General features: G+C 41.8%; 1 protein-coding gene across 1 annotated transcript in view; it reads left to right on the top strand.

The window, feature by feature from the left end:
- LOC309555844 (complement C3-like) overlaps window positions 1–17326 on the top strand; it is a 362933-nt gene that overhangs the window by 96064 nt on the left and 249543 nt on the right. The window contains exons 10-11 of the mRNA XM_082258010.1: window positions 4010–4125; window positions 10922–11062. Coding sequence (XP_082114136.1) covers window positions 4010–4125; window positions 10922–11062 — 257 coding nt within the window. The remainder of the gene's footprint in view (window positions 1–4009; window positions 4126–10921; window positions 11063–17326) is intronic.

A 17326-nucleotide genomic window follows, 5' to 3' on the forward strand; every position in this document is an offset into this window, starting at 1 on the left:
GCTATCTAAATGATGCCTGCAGTTCCGATCTGTTGCCTTAGATTTAAAAAAGGAGCCACCCGACGCCAACACGTCATTGCGTATTCGCCGCCGCTCGGGAAAGCTCGAATACGTTCGGCTATTTCCGGAAATAGCCGAACGTGTACGGCTTTTACCGAGCAGCGGCGTATACGCAATGACGTGTTGGCGTCGGGTGGCTCCTTTTTTAAATCTAAGGCAACAGATCGGAACTCCGCCTCCCGCCTCCCCAGCACATACGAATTCAGAACGGTGGCTACTGAAACTATCGGCAGTACAACGGCCCTCACACCGCACCATTATCGGGGGTGACCCCCAATACCCGGCCTCCGACACAGAGGAGCTCCCCCAGCTTACACAGGTCAGTGCCCGCCCCCAACCCGCCCCCAGTCCCAACGGCTGTCCTGTGGCACATGCGCAGTAGCGCATTTCCACGGACACAGGGAATCTGGAATCTCTGGACACAGGGACACTTGGCTTTTATTATTATAGATAACATCATCTTTCACAATATACAAAGAAAATTGGCTTTTTTTTAAAAACTCATAAAACTATTTTTTTCTAAGAAAGCGCGTTTGAAAAATTTCTGAGCAAATACTGTGTGACATAAAAAGTTGCAATGACCTCCATTTTTTTCTCTAGGGTCGCTGCTAAAAAAAAAAAATAAAAATATATATATATATATATATATATATATATATATATATATATATATATATATATATAATGTTTGGGTGTTCTGAGTAATTTTCTAGCAAAACAATGATGATTTTTACATGTAGGAGCGAAGTGCCAGAAATGGCCTGGTATGGAAGTGATTAAGCCAGTGTGCCTGGACCCTTAGGTCAACAATTATCAATCTTGAAAAATTTTTGTGAGAAAAATAACATATTATGGTTTGAATCATTAAAATTTATAGAATTGTTTTATTCCGCATTAGTGTAACACTCACATATATTGAAGTGTATATGATTGTGTAACACAGCAGTACTCTTTTGCAATATAGCTGTCTTCCAGCACATAGGTCCAACTATCACCAGCTCCATCTGCATATAGATTATATGTATGGTCCTTAATTATGGATTTTCTCTGGTTGCTCCAAGTTTCTTACACACTCCAAAAACACACTAGTGGGTTAGATTCAAAATGTTTCTAGCGCGCAGGCATGTGGTTAGCAGAGCCAGTGTGCTGTTAGTTGGTAGACCTGGTAAAGTATTCTCTGCAAATAGCTCTGTTAGTACAATAAAAACAAAATAAACTGAAACATATATAGCAGTTAAAGATGAACTTCACTTAAAAGTGAAAGTTCCGTTTATTCTACAACTCTCCCACACACACACACACACACCTTTGGAAAAGAGTTCTTTTTTTCTGACTGGTACCTGCTCCCACTTCAGCAATTCTCGCTAAGGTGAGAACAACAGAAGTTTACTCCCTTCCCCGCTTGTAACCAGGCCAGTCTAAAAGTGCAGCACGTGTCACGCATGCTATATGCAAAAACAGTTGTGGCAGGGACTCCAGGGATTTTTACTTTTGAGTCATAAACCCCAAAATAAGTAATTGGAAAAAAGGAAGAATGAAACTGGGTGATCTAGGAAGGCTCATTGGTAACAAAAACAACCATAAATACTAAAATCTTCATTTAATAAACACAGCATAAAAAACTATCAACGAGTAAAAATACAGAATTCTGTTTGTATCATATAACAGGAAAAAAGTATTTCTCTCATATTTGTATCCAATTGTCACATATTACATGGTCAACACATTTCACAGTTACAACCCGCTTCTTTAGGGCTCTGTATTAAAGTGGATGTAAACCCTCACATATACCAAGTGAAGTGAAAAGCCTCAGATGATACACAGAGATGAAAAAAAATTTCCCTACATAAGTTTTACATGTATATCTGCTGCCTTCAGCTTTCTATATTCTTTAGAAAGTGCACATCGTGCTCAAATTTTTCTCTTCCTGTTCAGCACTGGGAGTGTAGTCTTGGCAGACACTGTGAGACAGCTAATTGGAGGAAAGGCACACACCCCCACTCCACATAGGCAGAGGAAGGAAGGAATGTGCTGGGAATAGACCAGCTCTCTGCTTATCTATTTAAAGCACCTACCCCAACACAAATTTCAGGCTTGTTTTATCTCGGTTGTCAGAGAATTTGTCAGAAGTTATCATGCTGATAACAGAAGAATGGAAACACACGGGACTTAAGGATTTGGAGAGGGATAAGAAAACACTGCAGATATCTGTGCCTAGGCCAAATTTCATCCATCAGGTTTACATCCACTTTTATATACAATGTATTTCTTGTAAAGCCTTACCGTAACTCTAGAGGGACGAAGGGACAGCAAATGACCATAAGATGTAATTCAGGATACTCCTTTAGCACTCTCCAGATCTAGCAGTCAAGGTAACAAGTTCCCTCTGGCATCAAGTAATAACATAAGCATGGAGACAGTGCCTTTCCAAGTTCACAGCACCTATAGGTCAATCTAAGTCACAGTTAGAGCAATAACCCACACTGATGTACCTTAAAAAGAGGGGGAGACCTTTTCATAGTGTATCCCAGAGGGGAGCTGTCAGTGGATGTAACACTCTTTGGCACACCACAGCGTGACCACTCTCCTGTGTCAGATTCCACTTTGAGTTGCCCTACCTGCAAACATCGCCAATAGACCCCACAAACACAATTTTAAACTGAGAAGTGCCAGACATGCAGGACATCCAGAGGATAGACACGGGGGTTGATTTACTAAAGGCGATCAGACTGTGCACTTTGTGAATGCAGTTGCACTTATTTCCCCAGATCTTAGGGAATGTGCACCTGATTGGATATTCTTCACCACAGTCACTAAACTCTAGGGTAGATGAGTTCAACTGTACTTGCAAAGTAATCAACTCTTTTATGTCCTGCCACCATTGTGTCCACATATTTATGCCCCCAACAGGCTCTGCTTGTTTGCCAAACACATGGTGGGTGGAGATCCCGCTCTGCATAGATGCTGTTCTTTAACCCCAGACTGAAATGCATCGCGGGCAGACAAAGTGATGATGTCAACACGCTATAAGGACTCTGCCCCACGTAGAGATGTAGGGCATGCACACAGCCAACAGCTTGTCAAGGCTGCTGGTGCCACATCACTGGCAAAAAATGAAGAAAACAATGTAGTGGTCACAGGCAGAAATGCTCCAGTAGCAGTGGGTTTAACACTACATAACAGACAAAATAGATCCAAAATAAAAGTGTAACTTGAATGTAATGAAAATCAAAAGTATATTACGTATATAAATAAATCCATGTGAAGATCTATCCAAAAATGCATAGCAATTATAAACAGACATTCATTATGGAAAATTGAATATGGCTCATCATATATATGGGAAAGGAACTCAACTGGGTATTAAGTCCAGGAGTATGTGTTGCTTTGAGATCGTCACCTAGCTTCCAACTGGAGAATTTGTTTGTCAAAATTACCACCCTGAGGGTAAGGGTAGATCATATCCAAGGGTAAAAGTGAATGACCATGAGGTTGATAATAATGGGTTTGAGCAAAATGTTTGTAAACTTGACTTGTGGGGTTGCAATTTAGGATGTCATACACATGACTATAAATTATTTGCCAAAATGAATACCCGTTTTTTCCTATAATAAAAGCTTTTCCATGTTAAAGCTAAACCACCCCTGTAGTTTGACGGCTGACAAAATGCCCAGTTCTCAGATTTATTCTGTTTGGAAAAATGACATCTTTTTCAACAATTTGCACTAAGGACACATGTTGCAATGTTTATGTTAAACTGCAAAATATCACATTGTAATGTGAATGCGGTAATGCAACGAACAGAACATGTTGCTTTTAGTGGGCCTTTTCAGAGACTGCATACCACCTCGTTACCCATCAAAAATGTAATATTTTATTCCTAACACATTCTTTTATTGAAATCATTATGAAATTAACTCTAGCATTGACTATATTTGCTTCATTTCAGAAGGTGACTATGTTCAGGTGCACAAAACCAACATCAGGATTGTCTCCTCACCTTACAATATTGCATTCACCAGGACTCCGACATATTTCAAGCCTGGCATGCCTTTAAAGATCATGGTAAGGTAAACATTGTATCTGGCACATTAAAAACATAAGATAGAACAGTTAATTATGTTAACAATTTTATACAGATCCTATTAATGGCCAACCTACAACAACACTACAATATTCCTAAAGTTCTATTCACACTATTGTGTTTTATGTGTGTTATAATGCAGGATCACAGCATGCCAACAAGATTTTAAAACAAGTTATTTAAATCTATGAAGGTCTTCACTGCAGTATGTTTCCTCGGAGGTCAGTGAGTTGTGTTTTGAAAAATCCCGCCTGCTGCCACTCTTGTGTGTTTTTGTAAAAACATGCATTACATTTTGTTCAATGGCAATACCTAGTAAAAAGTTACAATATGCATTTAAATGACTGCAAGTCACAGCCCATATTTTCAACAAATACAGGTACAACTAACAAAATAGAGACAGGGAATGACAAAATGAAAATGAAGAAAATGCATGTAAAATGCATCTTTTGGCAAAAGCGCATTTTGCACTTTGAGTCAAACACATTTGCATTTCTAATGTGATAGGGTGAACAGGTTTTAATTCCAAAACTGGACCCTGGATGGTAAGTTTGAATATCAATCTATTTTGGTGTGATTCTTGCGCTGTCCTGGAGACTCAATATCAAATATTTATGGAATACTGCGCTTCAGGGATATTATATGTGATCAGTAAAGTCAAACTTTTTCTACTGATGTTAGTGTGCTCACCAAGAAAACTATAAATATATAAATAAATACATCAACCAGTCACAGTATTCTTCAATATCATTCTATATTAAAAGTGTTTTCCTTGTACTGTATGTATAGCTCAATAAAATTAAAAAGACTTGATAGTAAAAACAATAATAAAGTGCACAGTGACTTTAGTGTAATAAATAAATATTAAATATAAAGTGCATATAATAGTTATGAACTGTGGTGCTGTGCAATGATGCAAGATTCCAGACGGTGTTGGAATAAAGTGCATATAATAGTGCTTAAAATTTATTGGAAAAAGTGTTGTGTACAGATATATTCTTTAAATAGTAGTGCATAAATAAGTGCCAGTGCTTTTACAAAATTAATAATCCATTAGATAGTGTAAATCATATAAATAGGTAAAAGTCCATCTTTTGAAATCTTCTGATTTTAAACAAAACAATTTTTCACAGTGCTTCAGTGTTAAAGACACGTGGTGATGTCCCAATAAACAATCCTGTATCCACTAATACACCTCTTTACTGCGTGAGTGCTGGTGCTCTTCAGTGTATAACCCCCTCTAGGTGTGCAAACCGCTCATCTTATTCCTGTAAATAATACGCTTATGTATTATTTCCAGCGTGATTGCTCCACTTTTTGCGGGACTCTGGGTACAGTTTTCCACTTCTCTGGGGTACTGCGGGGTGCTACCATGGTGTCATGTATCGCACTATCATTGCATCTGCCTCGCAACTTTTACTAAGGTCTCAGAAAACATTGGGCCATCATGGTGTAGTAAATCCAAAATCTTTTTATTTATAAAATAGTAGCAACTTACAGTTAAAATCTCAGCATTCGGCTCGTACAATCAGCCGCAGGACTCGTGTGTCCCATATGTCACTTCCGGTGTGCACTTTCCTATGCGTTACGTCACTGAATCACGTGACTTCATCAATATTCCTGGACAAAATTTCTTGCATTCATCTTGCACCTTTTGCACGTTCCAAAGTAAAATAAATTTAAGCTCTCAGAATGCAATTTTAGCCTTTTAAAAGTAGAAATATCCCTGGGGTACATATAAAAATGATGGAGCATTTATAAAAAATTATTGCCATAGAATTTGGTATTCTTTCTTAATTGTTCAATAGAGGACACAGATACTCCAGAGTGAGAGATATCATTTTGCCCCTGTACAAATCATTAACCATTAATCATCCAGGAAAATGCAGTTCAGTTTTGGGCACCAGTTCTTAAAAAGGATATCGGGGAACTGGAGACAGTGCAGAGAAGGGCAACCAAACTGATAAGAGGCATGGAGGAGCTCAGCTATGAGAAAAGATTAGAGGAACTGAATTTATTCTCTCTTGAGAAGGGGAGATTGAGGGGGGATATAATCAACATGTATAAATTCATAAGGGGTCCATATAGTGAACTTGGTGTTGAGTTGTTCACTTTACGATCAATACAGAGGTCAATACAGAGGACAAGGGGGCACTCTTTACGTCTAGAGGAAAACAGATTTCGTCTCCAAATATGGAAAGGTTTCTTCACCGTAAGAACTGTGAAAATGTGGAATAGACTCCCTCCAGAGGTGGTTCTGGCAAGCTCATTAGATTGCTTTAAAAAAGGCCTGGATTCTTTCCTAGGTGTACATAATATAAGTGGGTACTAATATTTATAGGTAAAGTTGATCCAGGGAATATCCGATTGCCTCTCGGGGGATCAGGAAGGAATTTTTTTTCCCCTGCTGTAGCAAATTGGATCATGCTTTGCTGGGGTTTTTTCGCCTTCCTTTGGATCAACTGCGGGTATAGGATTGTCTATATAGGATTGTATCTTTGGGTTTTCATTACTGTTTTTTTTTTTTTTTTTTATTGGTTGAGCCGGATGGTCTTTTTTTCAACCTGACTAACAATGTAACTATGTAATTGCAGTACTGGGGAAACCAATGAGAGCTGTTGAAATGGCCCAGCTTAACCCCTCCTACTACCAGCATACCTCCATTTTTTGCTAGTATCCTAGGAGAAATAATGTCCTCTCTGCTGACAAAAAACAAACCTATTGCTTTTTGATCAAGACTATTTTAATTCTAGCAAGATTTAACAACAGCTGCAGAGCTCACTGTTGCAGCTTTTTGAATTGGCTTGGTACATGGCACAGCCTTGGAGGCCATATCCAGGCCCAGCTGAGAGAAAAACAAGGAGATGCCGGTAAAGTGGTCTTTGGGCACTTGGCTCTTTTGTAGGCACTTTTTGGGCACATAGTGTACTATGTTTGAATAGCAGCAGAGAACTTTACAGGTCCAGGGCCATGCTGCATCCATCTATTGGAAGAGTTTTGTCACAGTGACAGTTTTCATTCTGTCATATGATGCCTTCAAAGAGATATGACACACATGGGCAGTATTGCCACACACTTCAAGGGTCATGACACATCCCAGTGTATGCATACATTTTCTCTCTGCACCTCTCATTCTGCTTGGGCTACAGTCAGCTTCTAAACAAGGTCCTTGATATCTCCTCCTTGCAAATGCCACCTTATCACAGAGGGCATTAACCTTTTCTTCTCCACAGTGGTTTTTGAGTACCCTAAAAGGTCTTCCAACACTTGTTTGCAGGATGTCAGACCCTAAATGCAAGGTGGTCTCCTCTCTGCGCCTCATTAGCTTACAGTCCTCTAACAGCACTGGGGCAAGCCTGCAGCTCTTCCCTTAAGAGGCCTGATAATGAGTGCCCTTTCTCCAGGCAAAGTACAGTTTGGCATCTTTGCCCTGGGCACTGGATGACCTTGTCCCGGCACTGTATGCCATTATCTCTAAAGTCCAGCTCTGATTACTCTAGCTGCACCTGAAGCTGCCCCTGCACATTCAGTGGGGGATGAGAGTATCCTATCCCTTAGGATTGAGTTACTGCAAGAGGAATCTCAAACTGTGCACATGACTCCAAAGCTCAAGGATGCCATTTAGTCCTAGCCTGCTGCATCATTTTTCACTTTGATTTTCTGGGTTTCTTTGAATTCAGCCCTCTGTGGGTTGATAATTTTCATTTCCATCTAATGATGTGGCATCCTTTCATTCCTAACACATTACCCAATCCATATCACTATAGATACCCAGCATGATATTTCCCATTGAGATCTGATGTGTTTTCAAAGTGTTCCTTCCTTTTCTTGAGCAATATATATATATATATATATATATATATATATATATATATATATACACACAGTATATATATATATACAGTATCTCACAAAGTGAGTACACCCCTCACATTCTTGTAAATATTTTATTATGTTTTTTCATGTGACAACACTGAAGAAATTACACTTTGCTACAATGTAATGTAGTGAGTGTACAGCTTGTATAACGGTGTAAATTTGCTGTCCCTTCAAAATAACTCATCACATAGCCATTAATGTGTAAACCGCTGGCAACAAAAGTGAGTACAACCCTAAGTGAAAATATCCAAATTGGGCCCAATTAGCCATTTTCCCTTCCTGGTGTCATATGACTCGTTAGTGTTACAAGGTCTCAGGTGTGAATGGGGAGCAGGGGTGTTAAATTTGGTGTTATCGCGTGGCACCTCATGGCAAAGAACTCTCTGAGGATCTGAAAAAAAGAATTGTTGCTCTACATAGAGATGGCCTAGGATATAAGAAGATTGCCAAGACCCTGAAATTGAGCTGCAGCATGGTGGCCAAGACCATTCATTGGTTTAACAAGACAGGTTCCACTCAGAACAGGCCTCGCCATGGTCGACAAAAAAAGCTGAGTGCACGTGTTTAGCGTCATATCCAGAGGTTGTCTTTGGGAAATAGACGTATGAGTGCTGCCAGCATTGCTGCAGAGGTTGGAAGGGTGGGGGGTCAGCCTGTCAGTGCTCAGACCATACACTGCATCAAATTGGTCTGCATGGCTGTCATCCCAGAAGGAAGCTTCTTCTAAAGATGATGCACAAGAAAGCCCGCAAACAGTTTGCCGAAGACCAGCAAACTAAGAACTTGGATTACTGGAACCATGTCCTGTGGTCTGATGAGACCAAGATAAACTTATTTGGTTCAGATGGTGTCAAGCGTGTGTGGCGGCAACCAGGTGAGGAGTACAAAGACAAATGTGTCTTGCCTACAGTCAAGCATGGTGGTTGGAGTGTCATGGTCTGGGGTTCCATGAGTGCTGCCAGCACTGGGGAGCTACAGTTCATTGAGGGAACCATGAATGCCAACATGTACTGTGACATACTGAAGCAGAGCATGATCCCCTCACTTCAGAGACTGGGCCGCAGGGCAGTGTTCCAATGACCCTAAACACCTCCAAGACAACCGCCTCCTTGCTAAAAAAGCTGAGGGTAAAGGTGATGGACTGGCAAAGCATGTCTCCACACCTAAACCCGTTTGAGCATCTGTGGGGCATCCTCAAACAGAAGATGGAGGAGCGAAAGGTGTCTAACATCCACCAGCTCTGTGATGTTGTCATGGAGGAGTGGAAGAGGACTCCAGTGGCAACTTGTGAAGCTCTGGTGTACTCCATGCCCAAGAGGGTTAAGGCAGTGCTTTAAAATAATGGTGGCCACACAAAATATCGACACTTTGGGCCCAATTTGGACATTTTCACTTACGGGAGTACTCACTTTTGTTACCAGCGGTTTAGACATTAATGGCTCTGTGAGTTACAGTATTTTGAGGGGACAGCAAATTTACACTGTTATACACTTTACATTGTAGCAAAGTGTAATTTCTTCAGTGTTGTCACATGAAAAGGTATAATAAAATATTTACAAAAATGTGAGGGGTGTACTCACTTATGTGAGATAATAAAAAAATAAAAAAATTATATATATATATATATATATATATATATATATATATATATACCGTATTTATCGGCGTATAACACGCACTTTTTCCTCCTAAAAATGGAGGAAAAAGCAGCAGTGCGTGTTATACGCCGATATTGAAAAAAAAACGGCCAGGAAGCATTGCCGAGAGCAGAAGGGGCGGGCCGGGCCGAGGAGAAGGAAGGACGAGCTGTCATAAGAGCAGAAGGGGGCGGGCCGAGCCGAGGAGAAGATAGAACGAGCGAGCGCAGTCATCGGAAGTCCCGCCTATGACAGACGTCACACGTCTCGGCAGAGGAGGCGGGACTTCCGATGACTGCGCTCGCTCGTTCTCACTTCTCCTCGGCTCAGCCCGCCCCCTTCTGCTCTTATGACAGCTCGTCCTTCCTTCTCGGCCCGGCCCGCCCCTTCTGCTCTCTGCGCCGCTTCCCGGTCTTTTTAAAAACAAATGAGGTCAGTTCCAATGGCGCTTGCGATGCTGCATATTTGGACATTGCGCTTGCGAGGCTGCATGTATGGACACTTGGTGGGCTGCATGTATGGACACTTGGTGGGCTGCATGTATGGACACTTGGTGGGCTGCATGTATTGACACTTGGTGGGCTGCATTTATGGACACTTGGTGGGCTGCATGTATGGACACTTGGTGGGCTGCATGTATGGACACTTGGTGGGCTGCATGTATGGACACTTGGTGGGCTGCATGTATGGACACTTGGTGGGCTGCATTTATGGACACTTGGTGGGCTGCATGTATGGACACTTGGTGGGCTGCATGTATGGACACTTGGTGGGCTGCATGTATGGACACTTGGTGGGCTGCATTTATGGACACTTGGTGGGCTGCATTTATGGACACTTGGTGGGCTGCATTCATTGACACTGTTGGTGGGCTGCATTCATTGACACTGCTGGTGGGCTGCATGTATGGACACTGCTGGTGGGCTGCATATATTGAGGCTGGATATATGGACACTGCTGGTGGGCTGCATTGTTGGACACTGCTGATGAGGCTGCATATATGGGCACTGGTGAGATATCATTTGATTTAAAAAAAAAAAAATGTTCTGAGTTCAAAGCGGTTTGTTAAATTTAAGCTTTTTTCCTGAAATTTCTCTCCAAATATTGGGTGCGTGTTATACGCCGGCGCGTGTTATACGCCGATAAATATGGTATATATAACATTTTCTCCTATTTCTGTTCTGATTCAATAATTTATAAATGTACATGACATCATATTAAAATTTATCATAACATTAGTCTTCTATATTTTTTTTGAAAGGTTTTAGTTACAAATCCCGACATGACTCCTGCAGTTAACATTCCTGTAAAGTGTGGAAAGGAATTAGGAGTCACATCTGAAGAGGGTCTGGCATATGTTACTGTCAATACACAAGGAGGAGATAAAGATCTAGAAATAACAGTAAGTTTCCATATATGCATCTGTTTAATTTATTTATTTATTAACAGCAGTTATAAATACCTTGATTGTCTCTATTGATGCTATTCCTGTGTCCACTTCCTGTGTATTTAAAAAGTAAAGTTTTTAGATTCTGGTAAAGTAAGAATTTGTTATAAACAAGAATAAAGTCATTTTATACTAAGGCATGCAAAGTTGGAAGCAAAGCACCCTTTTCTTAGATGCCAATGTTAACTAAATGGGGTCTTACTAGCATTTTTAAGCTGGCCATACCCAGGCAACTTATGGGCAAACTCAAAAGGTTGCCCTATCCACACAGCGTGAATTGACAAATCTCTTCCTGCCAAGTGCAAGTTTTCAGAATACCTGAACGGTGACTGCAGTTGATTGGCTGCAGTCACTGTTCAGCCAACTTTTTTCTACCCAGCTGCTTGGATGTCTCAATAGACGTTTGTTGAGCAGGGTAGTGTCAGCGGGGCCACCGACAGCTTGCAAATTGGCTGAAATTCAAACTGTGTATGGCCAGCTTAAGATTTACCCCCTACATAATTAAGGTGTGAAAAAAATTTGGCTGGAGTTCTGCAATATGATAATGGCTGAAGTGTGCATCCTCTATTCAGTACATCTCTGCATTATGTGATAATTTCTCTATGTTTTGTCTTTAGCTTAGAACAAAGCCCTACACTGTCGCAGTGTCACTGCTGACAGGGCTTCCTTTCTGGGTTTCCGTGTTCCGTTCGTCTGATTGGACATGCTGCCCCTTCAGAGCGCATCCGCTGGTGATGTCACCGGCTGCATGCAGTGTGAATATATTTTAAACCGTGCAAGTTTAGGAGCTATTCACTGTACCTACAGGTAAACCTTATTATAGGCTTACCTGTAGGTAGAAGTAAAAAAAATATATATATTTTACTTCCACTTTAAGTCTGTTTCCCACTTTTTCAAGGCATCTAACTGTGAGTCGATTTATTGGCTGCATTCTGTTGAACATCACTTCCTCTCAGAAAGTTTGGGAGTTCTCCCTGACATAAGGCAAGTGGCCTGGTCTCTACACTAGGTGACGCTGAGGGCTTCACTCTTAACTGCATAGTCTACCTTACAGAAAATGCATTGCCACATGGCTCTCATCAATCAGTAATCTCCAATCTGGAGAGAGGTTTGCACACCTGGGTGTGCCTCATCTTCTGTATGGCAAGACAAAACCGTTATTGAAGTTACCCTGGATTGCCAGCAGATGGTACATGCTGGGATCCTGCTGCAGGTGTATCCTCCAAGGGTTAGTGTATGCTACTGTGCAAAAGTTTTTTAGACAGATATGAAAAGAATGTGTTCAGAAATAGAAGTGTTACTAGTATTTTTTATAAAAAAAAAAAAAATGGAAGTAATTGAACAGAAGAGAAATCCAAACCAAATCAATATTTGGTGTTACCACCCTTTGTCTTCAAAACAGTATCAATTCTTCTTGGTACACTTGCACATAGTTTTTGAAAGAAGTTGGCAGATAGGTTGTTCCAAACATCTTGGTGAACTACTGTAACCACAGATCTTCTGTAGTTGTACAGCCGTGGCCAAAAGTTTTGAGAGTGACACCAATATTAACTTTCACAAAGTTTGCTGCCTCAGTGTTTATGATGGCAATTTGCATATACTACAGAATTTTATGAAGAGTGATCAGATTAATTGAAAAGTTTCTCTTTTCCATGAAAATGAACTTAATCCCATAAAAAACATTTCCACTGCATTTGTAAAGAAGGCTTCAGGGTGGCCAAGAAAGTCCAGCAAGCACCAAGACCATCTCCTACAGTTGATTCAGCTGTGGGATCGGGGCTCCACCAGTGCAGAGCTTGCTCAGGAATGGCAAGGAGGACAGTAAAGAAGCCACTTCTCTCCAGGAAAAACTTCAGGGGCAGACTGAAGTTCTGCAAAAGGTACAGGGATTGGACTGCTGAGGACTGGGGTAAAGTCATTTTCATCTCTCACGTTCCAGGACGGCAAACACGTGAGAAATGAGAGGCTCCTCCCTACAGGAAACACAATCAGTTCACAGCTGTTAAAAGGCCCCACCCTTCCCCTTGTCCCTCAGTTTGATTTGTGTTTCTCCCACAGCGAAACATTTATTTTTTTGTCTCTGACCTGAAGACTTTGAGTTGGATGGTCCCCCTGTGAGGCAGATTCAGGAACGCCGGTGAAGGCCGCACTCTACCTGCATGCCTTCGAAGGCTTCTCACAGGTCGCCCCCAAGGTACAGGCAGTCGGTCACTGTGGTGGTCCCTCCAGAACCTGTGACCTGCTGTTCAGCAGGGGTCTCCTCCGGTCCTCCCGGCCATTGACCTGGATTTTGCATTCGCAGGAATTCAAAAGACCCGCCGGACAGCGCACTCCAAGCCTCGTTTTGAAACCGAAACTTCTGGTTTGTGCAGGAAAGGCGGAGCATGCGCAGCATGACCCGGAAGAGGGAAGTGAATACGAAGGAGACGCCGGACCCGCATGGCGGCGGGAAGGCAGACTCTGAGGCTGAAAAAAGACAAAAAGCTGCCAGAGAAATTAAGCCTGCCGCAACCCACCTTGTGGAAAAGGAGGAGGGAAGGTCGGTTCAGGTGGCTACAGGCAAAAGCAGATATGAGCCCGGTAAGTGCCGTTTTCTTTGCTGTTTTGGGACTGATACCAGTGTTAGGCTTATGTCCCTGGTAGCTCCCATGCTCTCCCTCAGCGGGGCCTGTAGCCAAGTTACTATGGGGCAGGAAGAGTGATCTGTTTGTTATCTCCTCTTCTCTTGCAGAATCCCCAGGTGGAACCCAGGAGGCCTCGGATAAAGCACCTCCTGTATCCGCTGGCACTAGCTCCTCTAAAAAAATGTGGTAATTGCGGGGAGAGACTGCCCAGTTCTCACACCAAGCCCTTTTTTTTATAGGTGTATTAACAAACTGGCTGGTAAGGAGGCCTCAGGGTTAATGAAATATTTCCTTAAGTCTATGCAGGAGGAAATACTAGCCAATATCCATTCCTTATGCACCTCTGTAGCTTCCCCTCAGGTAACAGAACCGGGTGAGCTAACCCCTAAAGAGGGCCTGTCTTCTCAGGAGAGTTCACTTTCCAAGACAGGCCCATCTGCTTTTCTGCCTGGTTCGCAGGGTCTTCCCCCTGCTCAAGCAAAGGAAGAGGAAGACTTAAGGCAGGGCTTGACAAATTTTCCTGAAATCTAGGAGCCAGCTAAAAAAGTTAGGAGCCAGTTTTTTTTTTTTTTTAAACTAACAACCAAGCTTTATTTAATAAAACGGATACTAAATTTACACATAAATACGACTAGAACCCCACTCTCCTCTATAGCACAATTGGATGAAAACAGACTGTCTGTCTCTTTCCATCCGATGCCATCTGATCCGATCCATGGGATGGATAGAAAATAGAACCACCATCCGTCTGCTTTTGGTGGACAGGATCAGATGGCGGCAGATTACTGCTCCATAGAGGAGAATCAAGGGTCCGATCAGGTCTGCCTGAAAAACTGACAGGCGGACCTGATCAGACAGCCCGTGTGAAAGGGGCCTTCGGCTGTGGCATGGCGATGAGGGAAAAAAAAAAAGGATATAGATATATATAGATATATAGATATATATATATATATATATATAGATATATATATATATATATATATATAGATATGTATTTATATATATATATATATTTTTTTAATAATTGGAAAAAAAAAATTTTTTTATTTTTTTAATAATTAAAAAAAAAGAAAAAAATATATTTTTTTTTTTTTTTTTTACATTTAAAAAATAAATTAAATAATAATAACCACACTCCCTGTCAAAGGTAACTAACTGGACAGGGAGATGGTAATGAATGAATTGAGAACAAAAAGGCAGTGGAAACAGTCATTACAACAGTCATTACTCCCGGCCTCCACAAGAGGGCGCCAGTTCCCCATTGGAAGCCTGTCATCTCAAGTAGGCCGAAAAGCCGGGGCCTCAATTTTCGGACGGCCCGGAAGTCCGTGCACTCCGTGCGCGGAAGTCCGGGCAAAAATGACAGGACACCTTCTGCAGGGCACCCCCAGGCGCCAGATCGCTAATTCTAGTCGCAAATGCGACCTGGCGCCCGGGGATTGTCGAGCCCTGACTTAAGGAATGCAGAAAGTCAGTCTAAATCTCAGCTTAGCTATGGGGAGGAGGTTGATGTGGACCCAGATAGCGAGGTAGAAGAGACTAAATTGAACAGGAATCTATTTGGTCTGGAAAATCTGGAGGAACACCTTCAAGCTGTCTATGCTACAGAAGAAATCCCAGAACCCCCCAAGGAAACCTCGGCACAGGAAAAGATGTATAAATGACTGGTTAAAAACCAATCCAGGGTGTTACCTGTTCACCAATCCTTGAAAGATTTAATCTTTCAAAAATGGCAGTTTCCTGAAAGAGGTCTGGTTAGACCAAAGACGTGGAAGAGGAGATTCCCCTTTAAGGAGGAAGAGGTGCAAAAATTATTTAAAAGTCCAAAATTGGACGCCTCCCTGTCTCAAGTGACTAAGAGATCTGACCTCTCCTTTGAGGACACAGGGAATAGCAAAGATATCATGGACTGTAAGTCAGAATCTTTGTTAAAGAAAGCCTGGGATGCCAACTCATCCACTATTGCTCCAGCACTGGCTGCAACATGCATGGCTAGGAATGCAGATTTTTGGATAGAAAGGCTTACTAAACACCTTTCACAGGGAAATAAATCCCAGGACCTGTTGGATTTCCTTTCAGTTATAGGGAAAGCTGTTGCCTACCTGGCCAATGCAGCAGAGTCAGTAATAGCCTCAGCCAAGACCGGAGCTTTCATTAATTCAGCTAGGAGGGCAATTTGGGTTAAAGCTTGGGAAGGTGACTTTACTTCAAAAGTGAAGCTCTGTGGACTACCTTTTGAAGGGTCCTTACTGTTTGGCTCAGGCTTGCATGAAGTTTCGCCCAGATCCTCTGAGAAAGGAAATAAATTTCCATCCCAAGCCCAAAAGGGAGAGATATAGGAAATTTTTTCGTGCCCCCCCCTCCCCCCAGGGCAAAATCAACAGAGAGCCAAGAAAGAGCCCAATAAGAAGTGGGGCTTTGGTAGAGGTAGGCAAAGAAATTATTTACTCTTCCCCTCTCCAGGCTCAAGCACCAAAGATACTAAGTGACGCCAGAGTCAAAGTGGGGGGCAGAATGTTTCATATCGTATCCCAATGGGAGGAAATTTCAGTCAGTCCATACATTTATCACCTCATTCAGGAGGGCTACCGCCTAGAATTTTCATCCATACCCCCCCACTAGTAGTGATTAGACATATGCCGGTTTTCGGTAATTCGATATATCGCGGTATTGCATAGCCACGGTATTGTTATTGTGGCATTTTTAAAATACCGAGTTTCTCTGTCAAGTCTGCCTGACTTGTGAATTGATACATTTCAGTGAGCTGGATGACTCATTCACTCACACAGCTAACCCCTTTCAGCAGAAGTCTTCTAACTATAAACAAAAATGATTACATTTGTATCTTTTCCTTCCCTCTGCCAGGGAGAAAGGAAGTTTAACCTCTTAAAGACTGGATCTTTTTCTGACACTTGTTGCTTGCAAGTTAAAATCAGTTTTTTTTTTTTGCTAGAAAAGTACTTAGAACCCCCAAACATTTTATATATTTTTTTAGCAGAGACCCTACAGAATAAAATGGCAATTGTTGTAATATTTTATGCCACACTGTATTTGCGCAGCAGTCTTTCAAACGCAATGATTAGACTTTAATGAATAAAAAAAAAAAAAAAAAAAAAACGTAACAGTAAAGTTATCCCAATTTTTTTTTTTTGTTACACAGAGAATCGTGAGAGAATCGTGATCTTTATTCCAAGCTAAAAAATCGTGATTCTCATTTTGGCCAGAATCGTGCAGGTCTAATATACACACACACACGCATAGCAGCCCACATTACATTATTATATAGCCATCAAGCAGTGTCTGGCCTACCTGGTGATGACTGGTCCTGGCGCTCTGATCCGATGGCCTGGTCTTTAAAGGGGCAAATCCTTGCGATCCAGAAGTGGTTAAACCTGCAGGAGGACCGTTGTTTTTATCTATTAATGACTTTACTATTGCTTTAGGCCTGGTTCACATGTATGCGGGTTGGCGGTTCACATGTATGCGGGTTGGGGGCCCACATTTGCACAGGCATAGCAGCCCATTGATGTGAATGGGCTTGAGCTGCTATGCCTGCGTTTTCAGCTGAAAAAAGGTGCATGCAGAATTAAAAAAA

This window comes from Pelophylax lessonae (genome assembly GCF_965119305.1).
Source record: "Pelophylax lessonae genome assembly, chromosome: 1".
NCBI classification, from domain to species: Eukaryota; Metazoa; Chordata; class Amphibia; order Anura; family Ranidae; genus Pelophylax; species Pelophylax lessonae.